Source organism: Penicillium paradoxum (genome assembly GCF_028828445.1).
Source record: "Penicillium paradoxum strain IBT 22861 chromosome Unknown utg000006l_segment0_segment0, whole genome shotgun sequence".
In the NCBI taxonomy this organism is placed as follows: Eukaryota; Fungi; Ascomycota; class Eurotiomycetes; order Eurotiales; family Aspergillaceae; genus Penicillium; species Penicillium paradoxum.
Window position 1 is genome coordinate 374,724 of NW_026643184.1, and position 21,208 is coordinate 395,931.

The 21,208-nt window shown below is 49.8% G+C and overlaps 7 protein-coding genes across 7 annotated transcripts; 4 read left to right on the forward strand and 3 right to left on the reverse strand.

The window, feature by feature from the left end:
- Nucleotides 1-4,789: 4,789 nt before the first annotated feature.
- On the forward strand, nt 4,790-7,663 carry N7457_006644 (mRNA-binding protein PUF3; the record flags this gene model as incomplete). The annotated part of the gene is made up of 4 exons (XM_057177688.1): nt 4,790-4,831; nt 4,888-5,044; nt 5,097-7,193; nt 7,245-7,663. 4 exons carry the CDS (start codon nt 4,790-4,792, stop codon nt 7,661-7,663), a joined length of 2,715 nt encoding a protein of 904 aa, XP_057029432.1.
- Nucleotides 7,664-9,146: 1,483 nt separating this feature from the next.
- On the forward strand, nt 9,147-9,734 carry cwc21 (U2-type spliceosomal complex subunit CWC21; the record flags this gene model as incomplete). The annotated part of the gene is made up of 1 exon (XM_057177689.1): nt 9,147-9,734. The coding sequence occupies one exon, from the start codon at nt 9,147-9,149 to the stop codon at nt 9,732-9,734; it is 588 nt and encodes a 195-aa protein (XP_057029433.1).
- A 518-nt stretch (nt 9,735-10,252) lies between these two features.
- Nucleotides 10,253-11,436, reverse strand: N7457_006646 (uncharacterized protein; the record flags this gene model as incomplete). The annotated part of the gene is made up of 6 exons (XM_057177690.1): nt 10,253-10,488; nt 10,690-10,815; nt 10,873-10,923; nt 11,012-11,090; nt 11,158-11,274; nt 11,419-11,436. The coding sequence occupies 6 exons, from the start codon at nt 11,434-11,436 to the stop codon at nt 10,253-10,255; spliced, it is 627 nt and encodes a 208-aa protein (XP_057029434.1).
- Nucleotides 11,437-11,714: 278 nt separating this feature from the next.
- On the reverse strand, nt 11,715-15,396 carry N7457_006647 (ATP-dependent RNA helicase ECM16; the record flags this gene model as incomplete). Its single annotated transcript, XM_057177691.1, has 2 exons — nt 11,715-15,140; nt 15,193-15,396. The coding sequence occupies 2 exons, from the start codon at nt 15,394-15,396 to the stop codon at nt 11,715-11,717; spliced, it is 3,630 nt and encodes a 1,209-aa protein (XP_057029435.1).
- Nucleotides 15,397-15,661: 265 nt separating this feature from the next.
- On the forward strand, nt 15,662-16,175 carry N7457_006648 (uncharacterized protein; the record flags this gene model as incomplete). The annotated part of the gene is made up of 2 exons (XM_057177692.1): nt 15,662-15,835; nt 15,882-16,175. The coding sequence occupies 2 exons, from the start codon at nt 15,662-15,664 to the stop codon at nt 16,173-16,175; spliced, it is 468 nt and encodes a 155-aa protein (XP_057029436.1).
- A 56-nt stretch (nt 16,176-16,231) lies between these two features.
- N7457_006649 (uncharacterized protein) lies at nt 16,232-17,180 on the reverse strand (the record flags this gene model as incomplete). Its single annotated transcript, XM_057177693.1, has 2 exons — nt 16,232-16,949; nt 17,023-17,180. 2 exons carry the CDS (start codon nt 17,178-17,180, stop codon nt 16,232-16,234), a joined length of 876 nt encoding a protein of 291 aa, XP_057029437.1.
- Nucleotides 17,181-18,404: 1,224 nt separating this feature from the next.
- N7457_006650 (uncharacterized protein) lies at nt 18,405-20,781 on the forward strand (the record flags this gene model as incomplete). Its single annotated transcript, XM_057177694.1, has 8 exons — nt 18,405-19,211; nt 19,270-19,458; nt 19,512-19,684; nt 19,740-19,851; nt 19,911-19,971; nt 20,035-20,303; nt 20,370-20,470; nt 20,517-20,781. The coding sequence occupies 8 exons, from the start codon at nt 18,405-18,407 to the stop codon at nt 20,779-20,781; spliced, it is 1,977 nt and encodes a 658-aa protein (XP_057029438.1).
- Between the last annotated feature and the right edge of the window lie 427 nt (nt 20,782-21,208).

Below are 21,208 nucleotides of genomic sequence, written 5' to 3' on the forward strand. Positions count from 1 at the left end.
AATCACAGCCCCGAAGTGCCTGGAGAACGGGCCTTCGGGGGACCGTTGGCGCGCTCTCACTCGCCCAGGTGGCTCCACCAAACTATGCCGGTTTATTTTGGTTCCCCTGAGGTGTGAACCGATGTACTCCGTACATCTAAGACATAAGCCAAGTACGGAGTAGTATGTAGGTTAATTCCTGCAATCGCAAGGAAATAGGCGGCGGAATGATCTATTGTTGCTGGGGCTGATCCTGGCCAGCCACTTAAATTTGAATCTACGGTGCCATAAACCGAAGCCTAACTTCTATATGTAGGTGAATGTACGGAGTACATAGTACCTATATATATATATGTGGGTTTAGCCCTCTCCAGAGGTCGATCTGCGGGTGAAATTGCATGTACGGAGTAAGCGGGAATTGAATGTCTTAGCGGTCTGGGGGCGGAGATTACATATATAGATATCATGCACCTAGTACTCCCTATATAAACAAAGCCATAGTGCACGTTAACACCTGAGGTAAACACCAACCATTGTTGTTGGGAAACAGAAGCAAGGAATTCAGCTATTTGCAGATCTCTGGTTTCAAATCGCTGGGTTACGTCATATCATATCTTAGCTACCTTTATCGGTGTCAATTTTGATGGTCGTCATCAGCATACCGAGATTACCTTGTTTGTACGTTATAACCAAGTCAACAGCAAGACAGACCATGCGACATTGCAGTTTGAGAGGGGATGTCAGAGATCCTACCTGATCGAGATAGTTCCAACGTTATACACTATTTGACTGGGATCAAAATATCTGAACTTCGAGTGTTTGAATATATGATGTATCCATTATACATGGGGTGTGCACTCCGTATGCTAATATCTGATAAAGTTTGACTTCAGAAAAATCCGGGATCCGGTGCCAATATGCCCTATCAACAAGTAAATATACAATGGAAGAAAAGTACCTACATTGGATAGCCCTACGACTGGTATGCAAGTTCCTTCATAGCCACTGTTTGCCACATGTTGGATGTATCGCCTAACTGCATGTATGCTTTTTCGCATCGATTTTGGCCGCCACCTCGGGAATACACAGCACAAGGGCACGCGGTTCCAGTGCCACAAGAAAATGGTCGCTCCTAGCGCAGATTGACCTGGTGTATGCTTTTTTTTTTTTTTTTTTTTTTTTTTTTTTGGCCTCTGGTTATGAGGTAGCTCCTCTGTGGTGCTAGGACAACTCTTTTGTCATTTACCCTAAGTAGGTACCAGGGTATATCGTTGTACTGTGTGTTTGGATCTTCACCTAGGTATTCCATGCCCTGAAGCTTACTTGGCATGTGCTTATTTGCGGGATATCCGTACAAGGATATATGGAGTTCCATAGAGTAAGTAGAAATATTCTGCTCCGTGGCTCATGATGCATTGGCTATCTGTCCCTATCCTGATACAGAGGTCAATGCCAGGATCTATATGCCTAAGTAGATATATATACTCCATCGACAGCGACGTCTACTTCTAGAGACAAGTACATGGACATTCTCCCAGATAACAAAAATCGGTCAACTACTTTAGATAGCCCAATCTGGGTGTGAGAGATTCAGTACGAATTCGACCTCCAAAATGAACTCGATCCTTCAGCTCTCGCACTGCCAAGACATAACGCTTGAGATCAAGAACACAACCAGCACCACGTCGCTATCAAAATTTGTCGACTGCACCGACCAACATGGCCTCAAACGTATGGAGGATGGTCCCCAGAATGAACAGAGGCTGCATCTGTTGTAATGCATCTTTTATAATGCGGTCAGGAGTCACCGACACACCAATTCGACACCTCACAAATTCGGAGAAATGAGGGCCTTAGAAAAAAGCAATAACACAGTGCCCGGGGATTGGAAGCACCGCGAACCCCTCAGAGCCTGGCAAAGCAGCGGTCACCACGCTCGGATCCACTTAAGGTGCCTAAGTCTACGGGAATCGGATGCAAGGTAGGCAATCTCCCTCAAAAGGTCAGATCTGGGGAAGATTTCTGCGAGTAATGACCTGACACTTTACCTGTGCAACCCCTGTGCAAGGACATCAAGGCGAGTATCCTTGTCGGTCTGCATGCTGTATGACTCTCCCTTGACCAGTCAATGTCTCAGACTTTTTCCAATCTCGCCCGGGAGGGATTACACCGCAATGACCGGACACCCGTGGAGAGCGACGGGAATGTCCATTGAAACCTGCCAGATGACGATTTTTTTTCTGCTTAAGACTGGGTTTCGATGGGTTTCTGAACCGTACAAAGTCTCTGGACCTCGTCATCTAAAATGATGGTGCATCCCACAATTTCCCTTTCGCTTGATCCAAGGGTCAGTATGACGATGTGCCCAAGCAAGGGGCTGGCCGAGTCTATGGAAGTCTACGGAGTACCCTGGTGCAAGTCTGTCTTGGTGACTGATTTTCGCTCGGTCATTTAAGGGCCAAGCGCACTTGGATGGGAGACTATTACACGACTCGCAGGTCTCCGACTCTCTTAGGATCATCAAGGGTCTAGGAGCATCAAGGGATTGGGCAATAACAATTCCAGCGCACGGCCATGCGAAAACAGAACAGACAGAACAGCAACAAAAAGAAATAATATTAACACTTATATGACTCTACATTTCTTTTTCCAAAGACAAGCCCAAACACGAGCGAAACAAATCCCCGTTGAGTTCCTGACCAGGCGGAGAAAGTCAGCCAACGAGAGACGCCTTGCCAATCCTGGAATGGCAGGTAATCCACAGTTAGAGAGGTGGCGGTCCTTGGCTTCTTTTCTCTCAAGAACGTTCCGCTTCGGATCTAACCGGACGTAGGCGAGGGGAACAAGGATTATAGGGAATAGTATGAATATGAGTCTGAGGATCGAGAGTTCGAGATAATTCCAATGGAGTAATACCGGATCTCAGGAGGGGATGTACCTTGCGGTTTAAGGCTCAAGTGGGAGGGTCGTAGTGGGCCCGATCGGACTCCAGAAAAAGCTTCACGCTATGAGCCAAGCACCGAGCACTTCCATTGGCACCATATTAGTAGCTTCCTGTGAATCCCTTATTACTGATTGTTTCTAGCTCCAAGCGTCTGCTCGTCAGGCACCGGCCCTAGTCGGGAGTATGCGGTGGGGTCTTCCATGGTCAACCGATGCCAGGCTGTTCTCTAGCGGAGTGGATAGGAACTCTTGGCCGAGGCGTTGGATACTGTGGTGACTTCAGGCTTGCTCGTTCACCTTATTGCGTGGCCCCTCCGGTGTCCCATGGACTTGATGTATTGAACTGGACCATGGCAGAGGATCTGGGTAGTTTCCTAATCAGGGAGAGTAGAAGAATACAGATTCATCGAGTGGCAATGAATCTCATGGCCATCATGGATATGATAGCATGGAATGAATCGACCATCGTGTTGACAGGTAAAATAAAGACGAGAATGGGGCCGGGGCTAAAAAAGAAGCGCCGGGAGTTAGATCGCGGTGACGGTCAGTTACCGACGCCATGAAAAACTGGCGGAAAAGGTACCTGGCAGCCCGGCCAAACTCTAACCCAAAGCTAAGTACCTTCACGTCCCAGCCAGGATCGACCCGTTCACAGGGTCATGGTATTACACGCCCATACCGCGGCTGATCTGCCTCAGAAATCATCATTTTCTTTCTTGTTATCTATCCAATTGACTCTTTTTCTTTTTCTTTTTCTTTTCTTTCGTGTGACTGTCTTATTGTGTTTCCTTTTATTTGAACGTCTCCTCTTTTTCTTTTTTTCCCCTTCTTTTTTTCCCCTCCATCACCGCCTCACCCAGAACAGCCACACAGAAAAAAAAAACCACCCTTGGGCTGTCATGCTGGCGCCTGTGTGACAGCTGGACTACATTAATGCCGTGCCTTGTCTCTCGCCCACATTCCCTTTCATCGGTCCACTGAATCCCGGATTCTCTTCTTTTTTTTTTGCGCGAGTCGCATTCCACTATCCTCTCTTATCCCGTTACTTCGAAAATCTTCCCTCAGACATCCCCCCTTGCCTACGCCAATCAATCTAGGGTCCCCCAACGTTCTGATTGCCATTCTCGGGGATCGCCTCTCCACAAGGCACATGAGGACGATCTGCAAACTGGGAGATTCCTGGAGCATGCACGGAGCAGAGTAACGTCGCGACGCCTCCTCAATTCTGAACCCTCCGGCTACCAACTTGCAACCCTCCCCCCCCCACACCTGCAGCAAACGAAAGGGTGATAATAATCGTTCCAATTCTTTGTCACCTTGCATCTTCTATCGCTGTCAGGTTCGATCGACCTTCCTGCCACAGTCAGCATTTCTCGCCCCATTCAGAGCTCGTCGCTCTCCCTCCCTTCCGTCTCCCTTCCTCTCTGGCTCCTGTATAATCTGTACATGTCCTGGGTTCGCCGCTGAGCAATATTGAAGACAACATTCGTTCTCTTCCATTCGCTCTTTCTTCCTGTCATCCATTCTATCCCCTCCTTTGGTGAGTCTTTCCCTCGAGATAGTGATAGACCATAGGAACCTCCAGTTTCCTTCCTGGAACTTTGGCATCCACCCAATGGAACATTGGATACCTAATGTGGATTGAACATCGCTAACCAGGGGCAATCTCATCGCAGTCTTATATTCCTTTGTGTACGCCGTTCCTGGTGCCTGGTGCCCGTTTGCAAATACAGGCCGACACAGCATCGGGCGAACGTCTCAGCTTTGTGATTTAGAACTACGAGACGGCTCTTCGAACCTACAAAATAATCGCTCGTCGTTCGAGTACATATCGATTCACCGTTCCGCCGATCGGATATTACCTGGAATGGCTTCTACCATGGCCGCAAATGCAACCAGCGCACACAACGTGAGTGGGACGTGACAATCTACCTCGCTGGAATGGTGATAATAACAGGCGTTTAGGTGCGCTCGAATCGGGCTTCCAACATGAGTTCATCCGGGATGAACGACCGCACTCGCGGGTCACAGAGTAACAGTGTCGGCAAAGGCTTCGGCGCTGGCAAGGCCAGCTGGAACAACAACATCTGGGGGGACTCTAACCTGGGAGGATTCGGAGATGGTAAGTCATTGTGCGTCAATTGTGACCTGGGCCGCGCTGACACAACGTGCAGATCAACACATCAGCGAGACTGGATTCGAAGGAAAGTCCGGATCAGGTTCCCTGCTGTCGACATCAGAGTCCGACGGCTGGTCAGGCCGTGCCAACTTGCCATGGAGCACCGTCAACACCAACCCCTCGTTCCAAAACAGAGGTCTGGCTACATCTCCCATTCAGACTCGTGTCAATGACCGGAGCGCTCCCGCCTTGACTGAGGCCAATGATAGCTCCTACTTTGCCCTACCCCGCACCACGAGTATCAGTACTGCTGGTGCCACCGCGAGCCACAGACCCTACCTCAATGCTGGGTCTGAGGGTGTCTCACCTTCCGCTGAGGGTATCTCGTTTGGTGGCTTCGCTAGCCGTCGCCAGATGAACTCTACTGGCCTCGGTGGCAGCCCCGTGGGAAGCACTTTCCCCGTGAAGCCTGGCTTCTCAAGCCCTCTCGATGGTGCAGGCACAGATGGTATGGGAGCTTCCATGGGCATGGGATCGCTAGCAGCTGGTATCTCTGAGCACATGTCGCCTCCCCAGGGTCGCACATCCATTTCACACGCCTCTCACAACTCAGCTTCTTACTCGAACCAACGTCCTGCTCACTCCTCCCACCCATCCTTCTACTCCGACAACACCAGCGTCGACGGGCGCTATGCCGGTGGCTCAATGGACTTGGGCGCTGGATTGAGCAAACTGCAGTTGAATGAAAGCACCTACACGTCGCAGGGAGTCCAGCGACCCGCATTTGTTCCGCACGCCTCGTTCGATGGCAGCTTCCCCCGGGCGAAGTACCAGACCAACGAAGATGCTTACCAGACACTTGGTTACTCTGCTGAGGCAGCCCAGGAAATGCACATTGCTTACCAGCAGGCACGGTCCCGAGCCGCCAACACTGGGTCAATCTCACCTTCTGACTATGCCCGCATGGACAGCCCCATCTATGCAAGCATGGAGGGCTCTGCTCAGTTCCGCAACGCAGCTGGAAATGAGAGCCAGGCAGCGGCGTTTGAACGTCGACTCCGAGCCTTCCAGGAACAGGAGCTTGCGCAGAGTTCCTCGCGAATGCAATACCCTCCGTCTTACGACTTCCAAGCTTACCAGGCTTCGCGTTTGAACGCTCTCTCTGGTTTCTACCCAGTTGCCCATCTCAGTGGCCTCGGTGCTGCTGCACTGGTATCGCGTACTCAGCGTGAACACGACCCGACACAGGTCGTTCGCAGCCCGCTTCTCGAGGAATTCAGAGCCAACAGCAAGGGCAACAAACGGTACGAGCTGAAGGACATCTACAACCATGTCGTCGAGTTCAGCGGTGATCAGCACGGCTCTCGTTTCATTCAACAGAAGCTAGAGACTGCGAACAGTGATGAGAAAGAACAAGTCTTCCGAGAGATCCAGCCCAACTGCCTTCAGCTGATGACCGATGTCTTCGGTAACTACGTTGTGCAAAAGTTGTTTGAGCATGGCAACCAAACTCAGAAGAAGATCCTCGCCAACCAGATGCGCGGCCACGTCCTGGCTCTATCAACCCAGATGTATGGATGCCGCGTTGTCCAAAAGGCATTGGAACACATTCTCACCGATCAGCAAGCTGCCATGGTGAAGGAACTGGAAAACCATGTCCTGAAATGTGTTCGTGATCAGAATGGAAACCACGTCATTCAGAAGGCCATTGAGCGTGTTCCCTCGCAGTACGTGCAGTTCATCATCAATGCCTTCCGTGGTCAGGTCAACAGACTCGCCGCCCATCCCTACGGTTGCCGCGTGATCCAGAGAATGCTGGAGCACTGCGAGGAGGTTGATCGCCAGTCCATCCTGGCCGAGCTTCACGCTTGCACCTCCAACCTCATCCCAGATCAGTTTGGCAACTACGTTATCCAGCACGTTATCGAAAACGGCGATGAGAAGGATCGAACTCGGATGATCGACATCGTGATGGGCCAGCTCCTTGCATACTCTAAGCACAAGTTTGCTAGCAATGTCGTGGAGAAGAGCATTGAGTTCGGTGCAGAACATGAGCGCATCCACATCATCAGCACCCTTACCTCCTCGAATGACAGAGGCGAGAGCCCTCTCCTTGGTCTCATGCGCGACCAGTATGGCAACTATGTCATCCGTAAGTGCAACCGCGTCATCCCGCCCCCCGTGCAATACTAACCCCCTGCAGAGAAAGTGCTCGGCCAACTGAAGGACGCAGAGCGTGAAGCTCTGATCGATGAGATCAAGCCCCTTCTCAGCCAGCTGAAGAAATTCAGCTACGGCAAGCAGATTGTTGCCATCGAGAAGCTCATCTTCGACCCCAACTCTCCCGCCACTGGCACTTTGTCGCACACCTCGTCGACGACCCCTCCCAACTCGCACAAGTCTTCCCCGCAGCCCGCCAAGCGCTCTATCCCCATGGACCAGGCCCGGCCCCCTTTTGTGGGCAACGCTCCCCCCACCCCTCCCCCAATGGATCCTCAGACCACCGTTGATAGCACCCTCGAGTCGAAGGGTCTCGCCAAGAGCACAGTGACATCGGTTTCAAGTCCCGAGACTGGCAGCACCGGTGTTACCGTCCCGGTCGATGTTACTAGTGCTCACTAATTCGTTGCACACTTTACCTTGCTCAACATAATCTTTCTAATCCTGAACTGATCTGAGCTGAGTGACTTCTTGTTCTCTATCTAATATGGGGCGTATACATACAGGGGATCCGGCGGGATATATGACACCGTCGTCTATGTGATTCCCCCCAACTTAACCATGGCTTTGGCGCAACAACGAGGGCCTGGAATGTCTTTATTTTTTCTATTTCTTTCTTGTGTGTTGATCTCAATCTCGATCTCGGACCGCCAACTTATCTCCTATCTTACTTTTTATTTGTTCTTGTTTCTTTTTGACATGTTCATTTATTTTTACGATTGTCTTTGTGAATCATTGTCAATGCTTCTCGCTATGAGATCCAGGTCCGAGAATCGATACGGCTATGGCGTTTTTGTCTTTCCTGTCTTCCTTTCACACTTATCTTTTTTTTACTTTTAACGAGGGTCAATGGCGGATGTTTAGGGGGAAAAAGTCTGCGACCGGCTCGGAGTGGAGAACGGATCTGATATAGCTCTTCATGAAACTGAGCGCACATGCTACACCATGGAGTCTCGGAATCTTCTACATTCGCATCCGGATCCAGCAGAAAATACGAGAAAAAGAATCAACTCACTTTGCACAGCACCCACCTTGTGCCATGGCATCTGCATGATCTACCTAAAACCACTTACCACGACCTTCTCTATTTATGCGCACACAAAATTTTCTTCTCTTTTCGCTCTCGCCGACCGTTCAAAGACATGCCCCAAACCGTGGCTATGATTCCCGATCTTCTGGGCTACGTGTCGGATTTTTCTTCCGCATCAAGGTGTTCCTGTCAAAGGTGTTTCCGATTGAATTCTTTGTTTCTCGGCCAACATGGGCGATTCCACTGGTACTCCTGACTTCTTCCAGATGTCAGCTAGTCAGTGTTGAGTTGCTTGTTCTCTGGGTTGCGCTGCCGTGTTGATACTTTCTCTCTCATGGGATTTCTTTTATTATTCTTGCTAGTGGCTGTATTATCAATGCATTATGACTTGACTCCACCATCAGTCGTATAAGTAAAAACTATTTTATACGCTAGTAGTTCCTGTATCTCCAACTGGCGAGCTTGTGACAGAGATGAGAACTAAACATCGAGGTCGTTCATATCACACGTGACATCGGTCCCGTGATGGCCGATAAGACGGCGCATTTTGATCCAACAGAGCAGACGCCATCTACACTTCCACCTTGACAAGCTGATCAGCATTCCCTCTATACCTGGACGGATACCAACCCACGCTGACAGCCCACGCATTCATTCTCACTCAAATCTTCAACCGAGCTTGGAAGGGACCCACATACCCCAGCCCGACATCCAAACCAGCTCCGACCTACACATCCCGCCAAACACAACCTATAATCACCACCATAACCACTCCCTACGACTACTCCCACAAATTTCACTCCACGCAAATTCCTCCCCACCAATCAATCCCCCACCTAAAACCCACCCACCAAAATGTCCTCCAACGTCGGCCTCACCACCCCGCGCGGCAGTGGCACATCAGGCTACGTCCAGCGCAACTCCGCCCTCCTAAAAGTCCGCAACACAGGCTACGGCGCACCCTACCCGCCCGTCAGCGGCGCAAACGGCAGCGGTCCCATGGACCGGCCCTTCAAGCAGCGCGTCCCGGACAAGCAGATCCTCGACCACGACCGCAAGCGCGCGATCGAGGTGAAAGTAATGGAAGAGCGGGAGCGACTGGAAGAAGAGAACGAGCGGATCGAGGAAGAAGCAAAGAAGAAGAATGCCAAGACCGACGAAGAAGAGAAAGTTCTCAGCGAAGAAGAGATTGATGAGCGGTGTGGTGTTCTGCGCCAGTTGTTGCTGAAGGAGCTTGAGGAGGAGGTTCAGCGTGGAGAGGCGTTTAATAAGTCTCTTCCTGGTGGTCGGGATAGAAGGAATTTGAAGTCTTATCAGGTCCATGAGCTTGCGGAGGCGAAGATTGAGGAGACGGAGAGGTTGAGGAGGGCTTTTGGGTTGAGGGAGGATCGGGAGACGGGGGAGATTTCTAGTTCGAGGGATCGGGAGAGAAGGAGGGATTAGATTTTGTTTTTGGTTTGGTGAATAGTGTTTTGTTCTTGGGTTGGTGTTTGGGCGCGGAATGACTATGGAATTAGGGTTGCATTAACATGTTTCTTTTCTCTTTTTGTCCTGTTCATGCTATGCTATCTAGTTATCTTCAGGGAATGCGGGCTTAAATGGACTATTGGATGTAATGATCTCATAATAATCTAGCGTAGGGGTGGCTCATAGTACCTTCTACTACAAGTATAGAAGGACGTACTGTGAATATAGTAATTGTTAGTCTAGGGTTGTTGATAGACACCATCTACTTTGATATTTCAATACAAAGGAATATATCCTCGTTATTATATCAAAAATATAGAGCAAGAATACACCTAAAATGAACCTACAAGCTACATATCCATGATCTACACACCAAGGTAATAGTTGCAAATCCCATAAGTAGTGATATTGATGAAAACCAACCCGGCCAAAGCACCGAGTGAAAAATACTCAGACAAATCCGAAAGAGATCAAGATAGAAAGGTCAAAGGCCCTCAATTGTCCTCCAGCTTGGGATTGAGGAGTGAATAAACCCGGCCGGAAGACCGAGCTCGTTCGTTCTTGATCTGGCTTCCATTGCTCGAGGCCTGCATGGGTCTCGATCTCCATCTGTATTCGAGGATTGTTCTCTGCATAAGCTGTCGTTCGGCCTCGCTCAGTGGTCCGAGACTCGCAAATAGCTCGGCATCTGGAGTGGGAGTGCGCTGATTGCCTGAGCGGTGCACCGTGTCTATTATTGTTTGAGAGTTAGCTTGTGTTCTGAATTAGGCCTTGAGATAGTTTGATAGGACTTTCGAGCTATATCTGCATGGTTCCAACATGGATATATGCCAGATGTATTGCTCTCAAGGTAACAGAGCCATGTGAACAATGATATCGTAGCACTTAGGATGTTCACATAGAAGGGGGAATTGGAAAGATCATTGCTTACCGACGGGGGAGCCGGCGAAGGGGGTCATGGACACATCATGGTCGACTTTGGCGTGGGAGGATTGCAACAGAGAGACAGGACGGGCAGGTAGAGGGTCGTCACGGGCTGGAGGGGATGGTGCAAGGCCTGGGTGACATATATTAGTGTTAGCCAGCAATCGAGGTAACTCGAGGCATTAATCACCTGTACGCGCCTCGCGGTCCACCGCAGGCATGGTGGCAGAAGCATCTGCATCTAAGTATCGTGTTAGCGTATAGCTCAATATGTTTATGTATAATCCACTGATCCATCAGTCAGTAGATCGTGGGATCGGAAGACTTACCGTGCTTGTTGTCGTTGCCATAGCGAGCCTTCTTCTGGCTTGGACCTTCCTCTGAAGATGGGTGTGGGGTGCGATTGTTCTGCTTGATGAAGTAGTAGGTCAGCATGAAGAAGTGAGTAGTGGGGATGATTGATATGCCCACTTACTCGGCGAGCAGGGCGGGTGGTAGCCTCGATGGCATGTCTGACACCCACGCAATACGCCTGATAATGACGGCATGCATCTTGCTTGTGGCCGGGGATCCGGCACCAGTGGCACCAGGTCTAGGTGAGTTCATGGTTAGCTTGTGTGTGTGTGTGTCTCATTGTGTGTCCCATTGTTCCCATCATGGCCAGTAGGATAGCAAAGCTTGGGACATCAAAGCTCAAGGGAGATGCATCCGGTAGAAGGGAGAATAATGGACTTACAGCCTTGCGCTTAGCCATCTTGGCGATAGGAATAAAACAGAAAGAAGGTTGGGATATTTGTTTGACGAAGGGGATGGAAGAGGAGGAAGTGAGAGACACACGAGACGAGCCAAACATAGAGCTGCCAAGTGAGGCACTATGAATGCGTAAGGACAAACACACATGTCTCTTTCCTTTCTTCTCTCTACTGTGTGCTATGTAGTCCAATCATCGGGCAATGCAAGCTTAACAAAATAACATTGGATATCATGATCTCATCTATAATACACCAAAACCAACATCTACAGCCATGCAGCTTATGCCACAAACTTTTCAATAACCCATCCATCCTTGGGATCCTTCTTCTGCAAGACCTTCTTAGCAGGCATCGGCCACCCCGTACTTCCCGCATCACCGACCAACTGAGGAATAACCCAGCAGGACCTGCGCGGTGGGATACCATCAATGGCCTCCGCCTTACCAATGGGCTTGCCATACTCAATAAGCGGCGTATCGTGTGCAATAGCCGAGAGCTGCAGCCCACTGGGTGCAACCAGCGGGAACATTCTGATCTTGGGCACCTGGTCAGTGACCAGCGAAGCAGAAGACTGCTGCAAATGCGAGTATGTGATGTATTGGGGCATTTCCTTCGGTGAGAGCTTGGCGAGCAACGAAGACGGGTGTACGTAGACAGCGCGCTCCTCCAGATCCTGGCCCTTTCCATCACGAGAGCGGAAGAGGGTCAAATAGGGGACGTCGATGGCGCGACGAGGAGCGCGCGGGTTCTCAGGCGGAACTGGAGCAAGGTCCGCGCGGATAGCGACGTTGTCGATGAAGCCAGCAGTGACGATTTGCTTCAGAGCCTTGATTTGCTTAGTTGTGGGCTCGGGGAGACGGGCTTCGTAGGGAGAGACCAGACCCGGGTTGTTTGACCGGACGATGTCAGTCAATTGACGGCGAAGCTGCGTTGCTTCTTTGAAGGCCTTCGCACGGAGGAACATTTGTTCACTGAAAGCATCGCCGTCGGCAGCGTAGCCGTAGGCACAGATTGCAGAGAGGTATTTCAGCGCATCGGAGGTATCATCGTGCTTGCTGAAGAGACGGTGGGCACGGGCGTGCGCCTTGGCGCGTTGCTCACGCTGTGTGTCCTCGAGGCGGTCTGCGTTTGTGTAGACCTTGCGAGTGTCAACGTCACTGTCGCTGTCGTCATCGACTGGCTTCTTCGACGCAGATGGCATGGGGTTGTTCGGGTCGAGTTGGTTCTCTGGGACGAAGAGGTCTCCGACTGCTAGTGCGGCGACCAGGGCGATCACGTAGGGCATGCAACCGTGCTGGTGGCCGATGTGAAGCATTTTACTGAATCGAGGGGAGAGGGGATATGTTGAGAGACGACGACCGATCTGCGTTACCTGGCCGTCGGCTGAGAGGGCGCCGAGGTTCTTGAGGAGCTTCTCTGCCTTTGCGAGACCTTGGCGGCTTGGAGGTGTGGGGAATGGGAAATTGATCACATTGTGGAGACCCATGCTCTTCATCTGGAGGACAACGCCTTCGATGGGGGTGCGCATGATTTCCGGTTCAGTGTACTCGGCAAACTCGCCTTCGTAGACAGCAGACGAGTACATCCGGTAACAGTGACCTGGTCCTGTTCGACCGGCTCGACCAGCTCTCTGGTTTGCACTGGCCTTGCTGATCCAGCCAACCTGGAAGCTTTGGACTCCAGTGAAGAGATCGAATTGCTTTTCCTTGGCTCGACCGCAGTCAAAGACATATTTAATACCGGGGATAGTAAGAGATGTTTCGGCGACGTTAGTGGCGAGGATGATCAAGCGGGAGTTCTCTGGTGGTGCCTCAAACACCTTCATCTGTTCTTTCGTAGGAAGTTGCGAGTACAAAGGCAAGACATGAACGCGAGTTGAGGAGTCCATGGCCTCTTCACCTTCAGCTAGCTCGAAGCCTTCATCTTCTTCTGCATCATCTAGTCCGGTAATCTCCAGGTCGCTGTCGTAATCATCATGGCCTGGGTTTTCCATTTCGGTGCCACCTAGCTCGAGATCCTCTGCCTCTAGGGGTGCTTCGGTAGCTGAGAGTTGCACCTTTGCCAGTGTTGTGTCTTCCCGCTGGGTGGGCTTGAATGCCTGCTTCAATCGCTTAGAAAGTTGACGAATCTCGTTTTGTCCAGTCAGGAACACAAGCATTCCACCAGCAGGCAGTTTGCGATGTCCGCGCGAAACCTTGCGGAAGGCATCTTCAACGTAATCACGCTGTGTGCGGCGGGAGAAATGGATTGCAACAGGATACTGGCGACCCTCGGCTTGGACCAAGGGAGGTGCGCCATCGCGGAAAAGACTTGGGTTTTCGGTGAAATCCGAGATGCGGAGAGTGGCTGACATGATGACGACCTTCAAAGGCTTGACAGATGGGTCCTCCTCGCTCAAAGACTTGCGCAGGCCGACAATACGGCTGACCATTCCGATGAGGATATCAGTGTTTACACTGCGTTCGTGGGCCTCATCAATAAGAATGATAGAGTATTTACGAAGCGCAAAGTCATCTGCAATCTCTCGCAGAAGAATACCATCAGTCATGAACTTAATGGCCGTCTTCTTCGACGCTGTAGATTCGAATCGAATTTGATACGAAACCTTGTCGGCGTGTTCACCCAATTCCTGAGAAACACGATTTGCCATACTCACGGCGGCAACTCGACGTGGCTGGGTGACACCAATTAGACCCGGGTTAGGGCTTCCTGGGGAGCCGAAGCCGGATTCGAAAAGGAATTGGGGAAGCTGGGTTGTCTTTCCGCTACCAGTAGCACCCCAAATAACCACAACCGAGTTGTTGTGAATTGCTTCCATAATTTTCTGCTCCTCGCCAACGACTGGAAGTCCAAGACGGGCAGTTTGGATTTCCTCCGAGCGATGAACTGCGACGCTGTATGCTTTGCGATTGGGATCACCCTGGGTCACTTGAAGCTCTCGAGGCAGGGGCTCTTCTTGAATGGTGTTGTGACTTGCAGGCAACTTGGACGGATCGAACACTTGCTCTTCCTCGGTCACGGCTACCTCGGTCGGTTTGAAGCCTGCGACTTCGTTGATTTGCTGCACTGCCCAGGATTTGAAGGCTGACTGGCGAGTCGTGAGCTTTGGAGTATCGTCATCCATCGCATCGCTATCTTCCGATTCTTCAGAGTCTTCCTCATCCTCGTCGTCAGAGCTACCCTCGGACGAAGTATCTTCATCTTCAGAGCCCTCTTCAATATCACTTCCGGACTTAATAGACTCATCGTCCTCGTTTTCATCGTCTTCATCTTCGTCCTCATCCTCCTCGTCAGAATCAAAGCCCTCCCATGCAACCTCTGCTTTAACGGGTTTCGGTTTGGGCGCGGGTTTCTTCTTCGGGGCGCGCTTGCGCTTCTTCAGAACAGGGAATCCATCCGCTCCTAGCTCCAGTGGTCGCTTCAATCCACTTCCAGCAGCTGCCTCCTCTTGTAACTTTTCTGCATTAGGGTCTGTCGCGGGATCAGACACTTTAAGGTGAATATCTGAATCGTCGGTATCGTATCCTGAGATGTCTGCGGAAGCATTATGTTTCGATGTGGTATCGGCTACCGGTGCAGATACTTCGTCAATCTGTCTTTTGCGCTTGAAAAGATCCCTAGAACTCTGCAAAGAGGAGGTGTCGACGGATGATTGAGCTAACTTCTTCAGCAATTCAAGATTTTCTTCCTTCTTGAGTTTGTTTTCCTGTGGGGAATGTCAGAGCCGTGACTTTCGTAAATTGGGGCTAATGACATACAATGTATTTATCTAAGCGCTTTTGCTTCTTAGAAGACATCTGAGGGTTCTGCCCTCGTAACTCTTGCTGCAACTTCTGTCGTCGTAACTCTTTCTCATCCTTAGAGACGGGCTGGAGCTGTGCGACATTGGTATCGGCCGACTCGCCGGCTGGGTTTTGCCGGTGTCTCTGCTTTCGCAGGCGTGGTGTAAATTTGGGCGGCATCTTGTATTATCACAGCCACTCCAACTATGAAAGATCAAGATAATTGGCGAAGTATGCAAGCTCTGCGATTCGACTGTTTCGTCTCCGAAAAAAATAAAGGCGGTGACGGATATTGCTGGATCATCACGAGGCGGTGTAGTTAGCGTTATCTCCCCGCCAAACAGAAGAACATCTCCGATGCCTCTTGAGTAGTTGGACTGTAGTCTTCTTCTTCTTCTTCTGTCTGTCATCGATATCCCAGGCCCAAATCAAAACCTAAACTGCCATGGCTGCACCATTCGATACCAGTTCTCTGCAGGACTCCCTCAATCTTCCATTTCCTGCCATCACTAAACAGGTTGCGGGGCTAGTCAATGGCGTACAAACAGATGTTGTGATAATGAGCTTCAGCGATAAAATCATGGTCACAATATCGCAAGCAGGACGACTGGCGCATTGGGTAAGTTTGAAATGTAGCTGAATTAAACATTGCTAATGGTTTATAGTTGCACGTACCGATGGAAAATCAGAATCCAGGAACTGAAGGGATGCACACACTCTCCGAGGGAGATGATGCTCTGCTGCCCCTTAAAACATTGACGACCACGACACTGTTGGGAGGCTATTCCTCTGGGCAAGACACAACTGGTCAGCTACTTGCTCGTCAAATTGCTACAGCCATTGCAATGAAAACACCAACTGAAAGGAGACTACTGCTGGTTGGCCTTGGACTCGGGAAAATTGGAGAGGAGAGAGATTCATTCTTTGCTATTGTCGATCTTGTTTTGCAATGCCTCTAAAGCTAGATCCGAAGACCTGACTAGAGAAGGATTGCAATTTGCCACAGAAAACTAGCCTAACCTGCCCTCTTGATTCTGTGCAGAAGACGGCCCACCCTCGTTGCCGTGATCAATCCATGGATCTGGAGTTTCTCAATTGCATAGAATGCACAAGTCAACAGGTCGGCGATGTGAAGCTCATGAAAGAAAGTTGTGACCCAGTTTTCCTTGAATTCGAGAATAACCGTGCGAACGGTGAAACGACCCAAGTCGCGGTGTACTAACATGAAGGTGATAAACTCGCGGATTTGGATCTCTGCTTTGGACACGTTTTTGTTGCCTAGCACGAACTTGACTTCTCGGATTCGGACTTCTTCCAGGTCGGCGAAGATGGGGCAAGGCATCTCAAGGTATCCATGCTCAGGGTAGTCTAACACCACCAACGTACGAGTCGCCAGTGCATTGATGTATGCAGCCCAAGTCTCTTCGGCCCAAAAGCACGAGACAAGCCGCATGGGATATTTGACCTTCGGAGTGATACCGGACTTATCCAAGATCAGCACGTCATCGTTTGCATCGAATACATACTTCCATATCTTTGCACGGATCTCGATCGGCAGCCACATCAGACGGCATGGGTTGGTCCGGTCCGATTCCATTGGGCTGTTGGTGTCTGCCATGAATTGCTGAAATCTCTCCTCGAACGACTCCCAGCGTTTGCCAAACGGCGCCGATACGATGCCCTTGGAGAGGACACCAAGCATGGGGAAGACATAGTGGATTGGGATGTCAAAACTGGGTTTCAGTCAGATCAATTAGCCCACAAAGCTTTTTAATGAAAATGTTTTCATGAGTCGGCTGGACTTACCAGATAGGCAGCACTTCGTCGGGCGCTTCGTTGGCCGCCTCTCTAGGCGCTGGGACCACAGCCTCTGCCTCGCTGGATCTGGTTGAGCGGTGGCGGAGCCGCGGGTGCAAGAATCGAAAAAGCCTTCTCAGCCAAGGGGGCAGACGTTGATTAGCCATCGTTGCTGATGGCCAGTGACGGTGCAAGGTGAATGAAAAATTAATGAGATCAGTCTCATTTTGGGGCGAAGTACGTGTTGTCGTCGTCGGCCTTACACCAGGCATCGATTTCTCGCAGACATTTTACCTCACGGAGCGCTGGGGCTTCTGGCTGCAGCTCTACCAAATATTAAGCTACTTCTTCTGTGGCTACCTGTGCATATACCGGGCTGAGATTTCAGCTATATTAGATGTTATTTCCTTGGTTATCGAGTTATTAGCCGTTGTCAGTTGAATTGCAGACATACGGTTTATCTTGGTGTCTTTTGGGGTGAACATGGCTTTCCTTGCCTTACGGTGCAACAGAATCATATGTCTGCTTTTGAAAAAATCAAACCCGACTGCTTTGAAAGCTGCTCAACGGTGTTTTCTGCTCCGGAGTATTGTACATGCAATGTATGATATAGTTCGCTTTTGCCACATTTTCCAACCACCAACGCAAAGCAAAAGATCTAGATGGTTTCTAGCCTCTGTCTAGAAGCATTTTTGGACAGAACACTCGTTACCTGATATGTATAATGCATTAGATGCCGCAAATGTTGAGAACCATGCCTAAGGTATGATTCTCTTATCCGCAGGATTAGCAACGCTACGCCTCTTTTGTCTTTTCTGCCGAAAAGCTCACTTTGTGGGCTAAAAGAGGACCCCGATCCTCGGCACAGAAAGGGGCATAAATAGCAGGAAAAAGCAGATATTATTTAGATCTTTAGACAATTTTACACCTTCCATGAGAGATCCTATTTCTAGTATCATTTGAATCCATTGTTGAGCACTACATGCTGTATCATACCTCTGTATCTTCAACAGCAAAAACGGGCGTAGAATGCGCACAAAGAGGACAATTAGCGGCGGATATGCGTTTTATATTGCGCGATGGCCAGTCACGTGTGCTGTGTTGACAAACAGGGGTTCAACATGGAGACGGCACATAGAACGTAAAAAGAATCTTTAGACAATCACAAGCAGTCTTCTGAGTGCTCTGTGGGTGCTTATTATCCCAACTCGTGCATACATTCTTGTTCCTAACCTCTGGGGTGGTTGCGGTCAAGGATCTTGTCTAGGTCTCATACTCCAAATATCAAACCCTACCTCATCTTCTTTCATCACACTTCCCCATTCTCCGATCCGTGTCTTCCGGCATCTATTACTTTATCACACTGTATTGTTCTTTTTTAATCTTCCAAAATGGACAGCGACCCTTGGGATCCTGAGTTTCTCGCCGCCATTGAGGCTTCTCGTCGAGAGATGCCCAGTCAGCCAGCGAATGCTTCCTCGTCCCGCGTCGCTCAAAATGATTTTGTGGACTTGACCAAGGAGTCAGACGATGATTCAGATATTATACAGGTATTCCCCAAGTCCAAGTCTGTAGTCAGCTCGGAAACTGAGGACGGCAACGACGATGAGCAGTTGCAACGTGCTCTGGCTATGTCCATGGAGTCTGGCGAAAATGCTAGACCAGGGAATCTGATTTCTGCACCTGCATCTCTTGATGCACCTGTTTCATGTGGTGTGCTTTCGAGTATGAATCGGAAGCAAATGGAAGACGAGCGTATTGCGCGAAACGCCAAGCGTAAGCTCGAGGACACCGCGGCGACACCATCCGTCCAGCCCAGTCGCAAACTCCCCAGAACTGAGCCTGTTCTTATTCGTCGACCTGTCCCTCCACTCGACAAAAGACCATCTTTCCCCCAGGCAGAGCCTGTGCCGCCTTCCGAAGTTTGTCGCCAGGTTTCCTCGAACGCCTCGAGTGTCAGTATCCGGCCGACATCCCGCTCCGTCCCTCAGTGGCCTCTTGGAGCTGTGAAGAAGACTGCTATCGCTGGATTTCCTCGTTCAGGCAATGACATCACCATTGAAGAAGTGATTCAGCGAGATGACTTGGAGTTGGGTGTCTTCAGCTCGTTCCTCTGGGACCTGGAGTGGTTCTTTACTAAGATCAACACTCAATCCTCGCGGATTTTATTGATCATGCAAGCAAATGATCAAGAGACAGTATGGATTTCCATATGATGGATTCGCTTTGATTTACATGTGCTAATACAGTTTATAGCAAGAGTCGTACCGCCGAGATGCCGCGCCGATGAAAAACTTGCGGATGTGTTTCCCACCCATTGAGCCTCAGGTGTTTTGTATGCACTCGAAGTTGACACTACTCTTCCACGCCGAGTATCTCCGAATTGCAGTCCCAACTGCGAACCTCACTAGGACTGACTGGGGTGAAGATCGGCTTATGGAGAATGTACGTGACAGAGCAAATTGCTAATGTTGGTGGCGTTTTCTGACAATATGCAGACCGTGTTCCTGATCGACCTTCCTAAAACAAATTCACCTGACGCTGGAAAGACTCCGTTCTACGAGGAGCTAGTCTATTTCCTCCGCGCCTCTGATCTGCATCGTAATATCATCAAGAAGCTCGATGAGTTCGACTTCAGCGAGACAAGACGTTATGCATTTGTTCACACCGTGTATGTACAGGGTCTCCTGTCGTGGCTAGGAGATGTTCATTTGCTAATTATATAGTGGCGGTGCTAATGTCGGGGACAAATGGCCCCGGACTGGGTTCAGTGGTTTGGGCCAGGCTATCAAAACCCTTGGCTTGGAGACAAACTCACCTCTCAATATTGATTATGTTGTGAGTTTCTCGAAATCATTCAATATCGAAATGGTGTTTATACTGACAATGATAACTAGGCTTCATCAATGGGGAGTCTAAACACACAGTTCCTCCGCTCTATCTACCTCGCTTGCAAAGGTATGCACCATAACCCAATGATGGCAATTCTATCAACCCATCTAACTAATTCTAATACACTAGGTGACAACGCTTTGCTGGACTACGAACTCCGAACTTCACGCAAAAAGGTCAAAGGCCAGTCACATCCCGCAGATACATACAATAAGGAATGTCTGGACCGCTTCAGAGTGTACTTTCCTTCGGGTCAGACCGTACGGGAAGCACATGCCAATCCAGACAACACTGCGGGCACGATTTGTTTTAACCCAAGCTGGTGGGCAAATCCCCAATTCCCACGGAGTGTCATGAGAGACTGCGTCAGTGAGCGCGGAGTCCTGATGCATAACAAGGTGATTATTCTTTGAATGGTTATGTATATGGATGCTAGGCTAAAACATATTCCTTCTGATCTAAAGCTCCTCTACGTCCATCCTACCACCCCGATCGATATGCCCGACAACAAAGAATGCCAAGGATGGGCTTATGTGGGTAGTGCCAATTTATCAGAGAGTGCATGGTATGTGTATTCCCATCACCACAAGAGCAGATCTAACACAAAACAGGGGTCGACTCGTCAAGGACACAACTACGAAGCAAATGAAGATGAACTGCCGCAACTGGGAATGCGGTGTCATCGTGCCTATCATCAGAGAGAAGATCACAGGCAGCGACCGACAGAAGGAGAAGAAGAAGGAATCAGACACGGAGTGCTCGACTCAATCTGCACCTCTCGCCGCCGAGGTTTTCGCAGATACAATTCCCATCCCGATGAGATTGCCTGCTGTTCCGCTGTCGCAAGAGCGGAAGCCTTTCTTCTATGGTGCTTAAAGCTGGGTTGAGTATCTATCTTGCGACTTGAGCTCAGGCTCCAGTCCTGAATTTAGGCTTTAGTATGATCCATGTCTACAATGTCCAGTGAGAGTCCTGATTTTCACTGCCATCTTTGTTTTGAGTATGTGTGGCGGCAGGACCACACGTCTGGCGCCTGGCATCGTCTTGATCTACTTGTTTCAGTGGAAGGGAGATGACTGGAAGTTATGGAGTTTAATGAATTTCATCAATGAATGTCTTGTATTACATCTAAGTGAAAGCAGAACAAAACCTCCTCAAAACACTAGATGTACTCCGTATAAGAAACCAGAATGCAACTGTGACAGTACTTTTGAGCCTGGCATGCTCTAATCTATCGAATTACCACCCAGAAAAAAAGAGACACGCTCCATGTAAATGCATATTAACATCACAGGAAAACAGT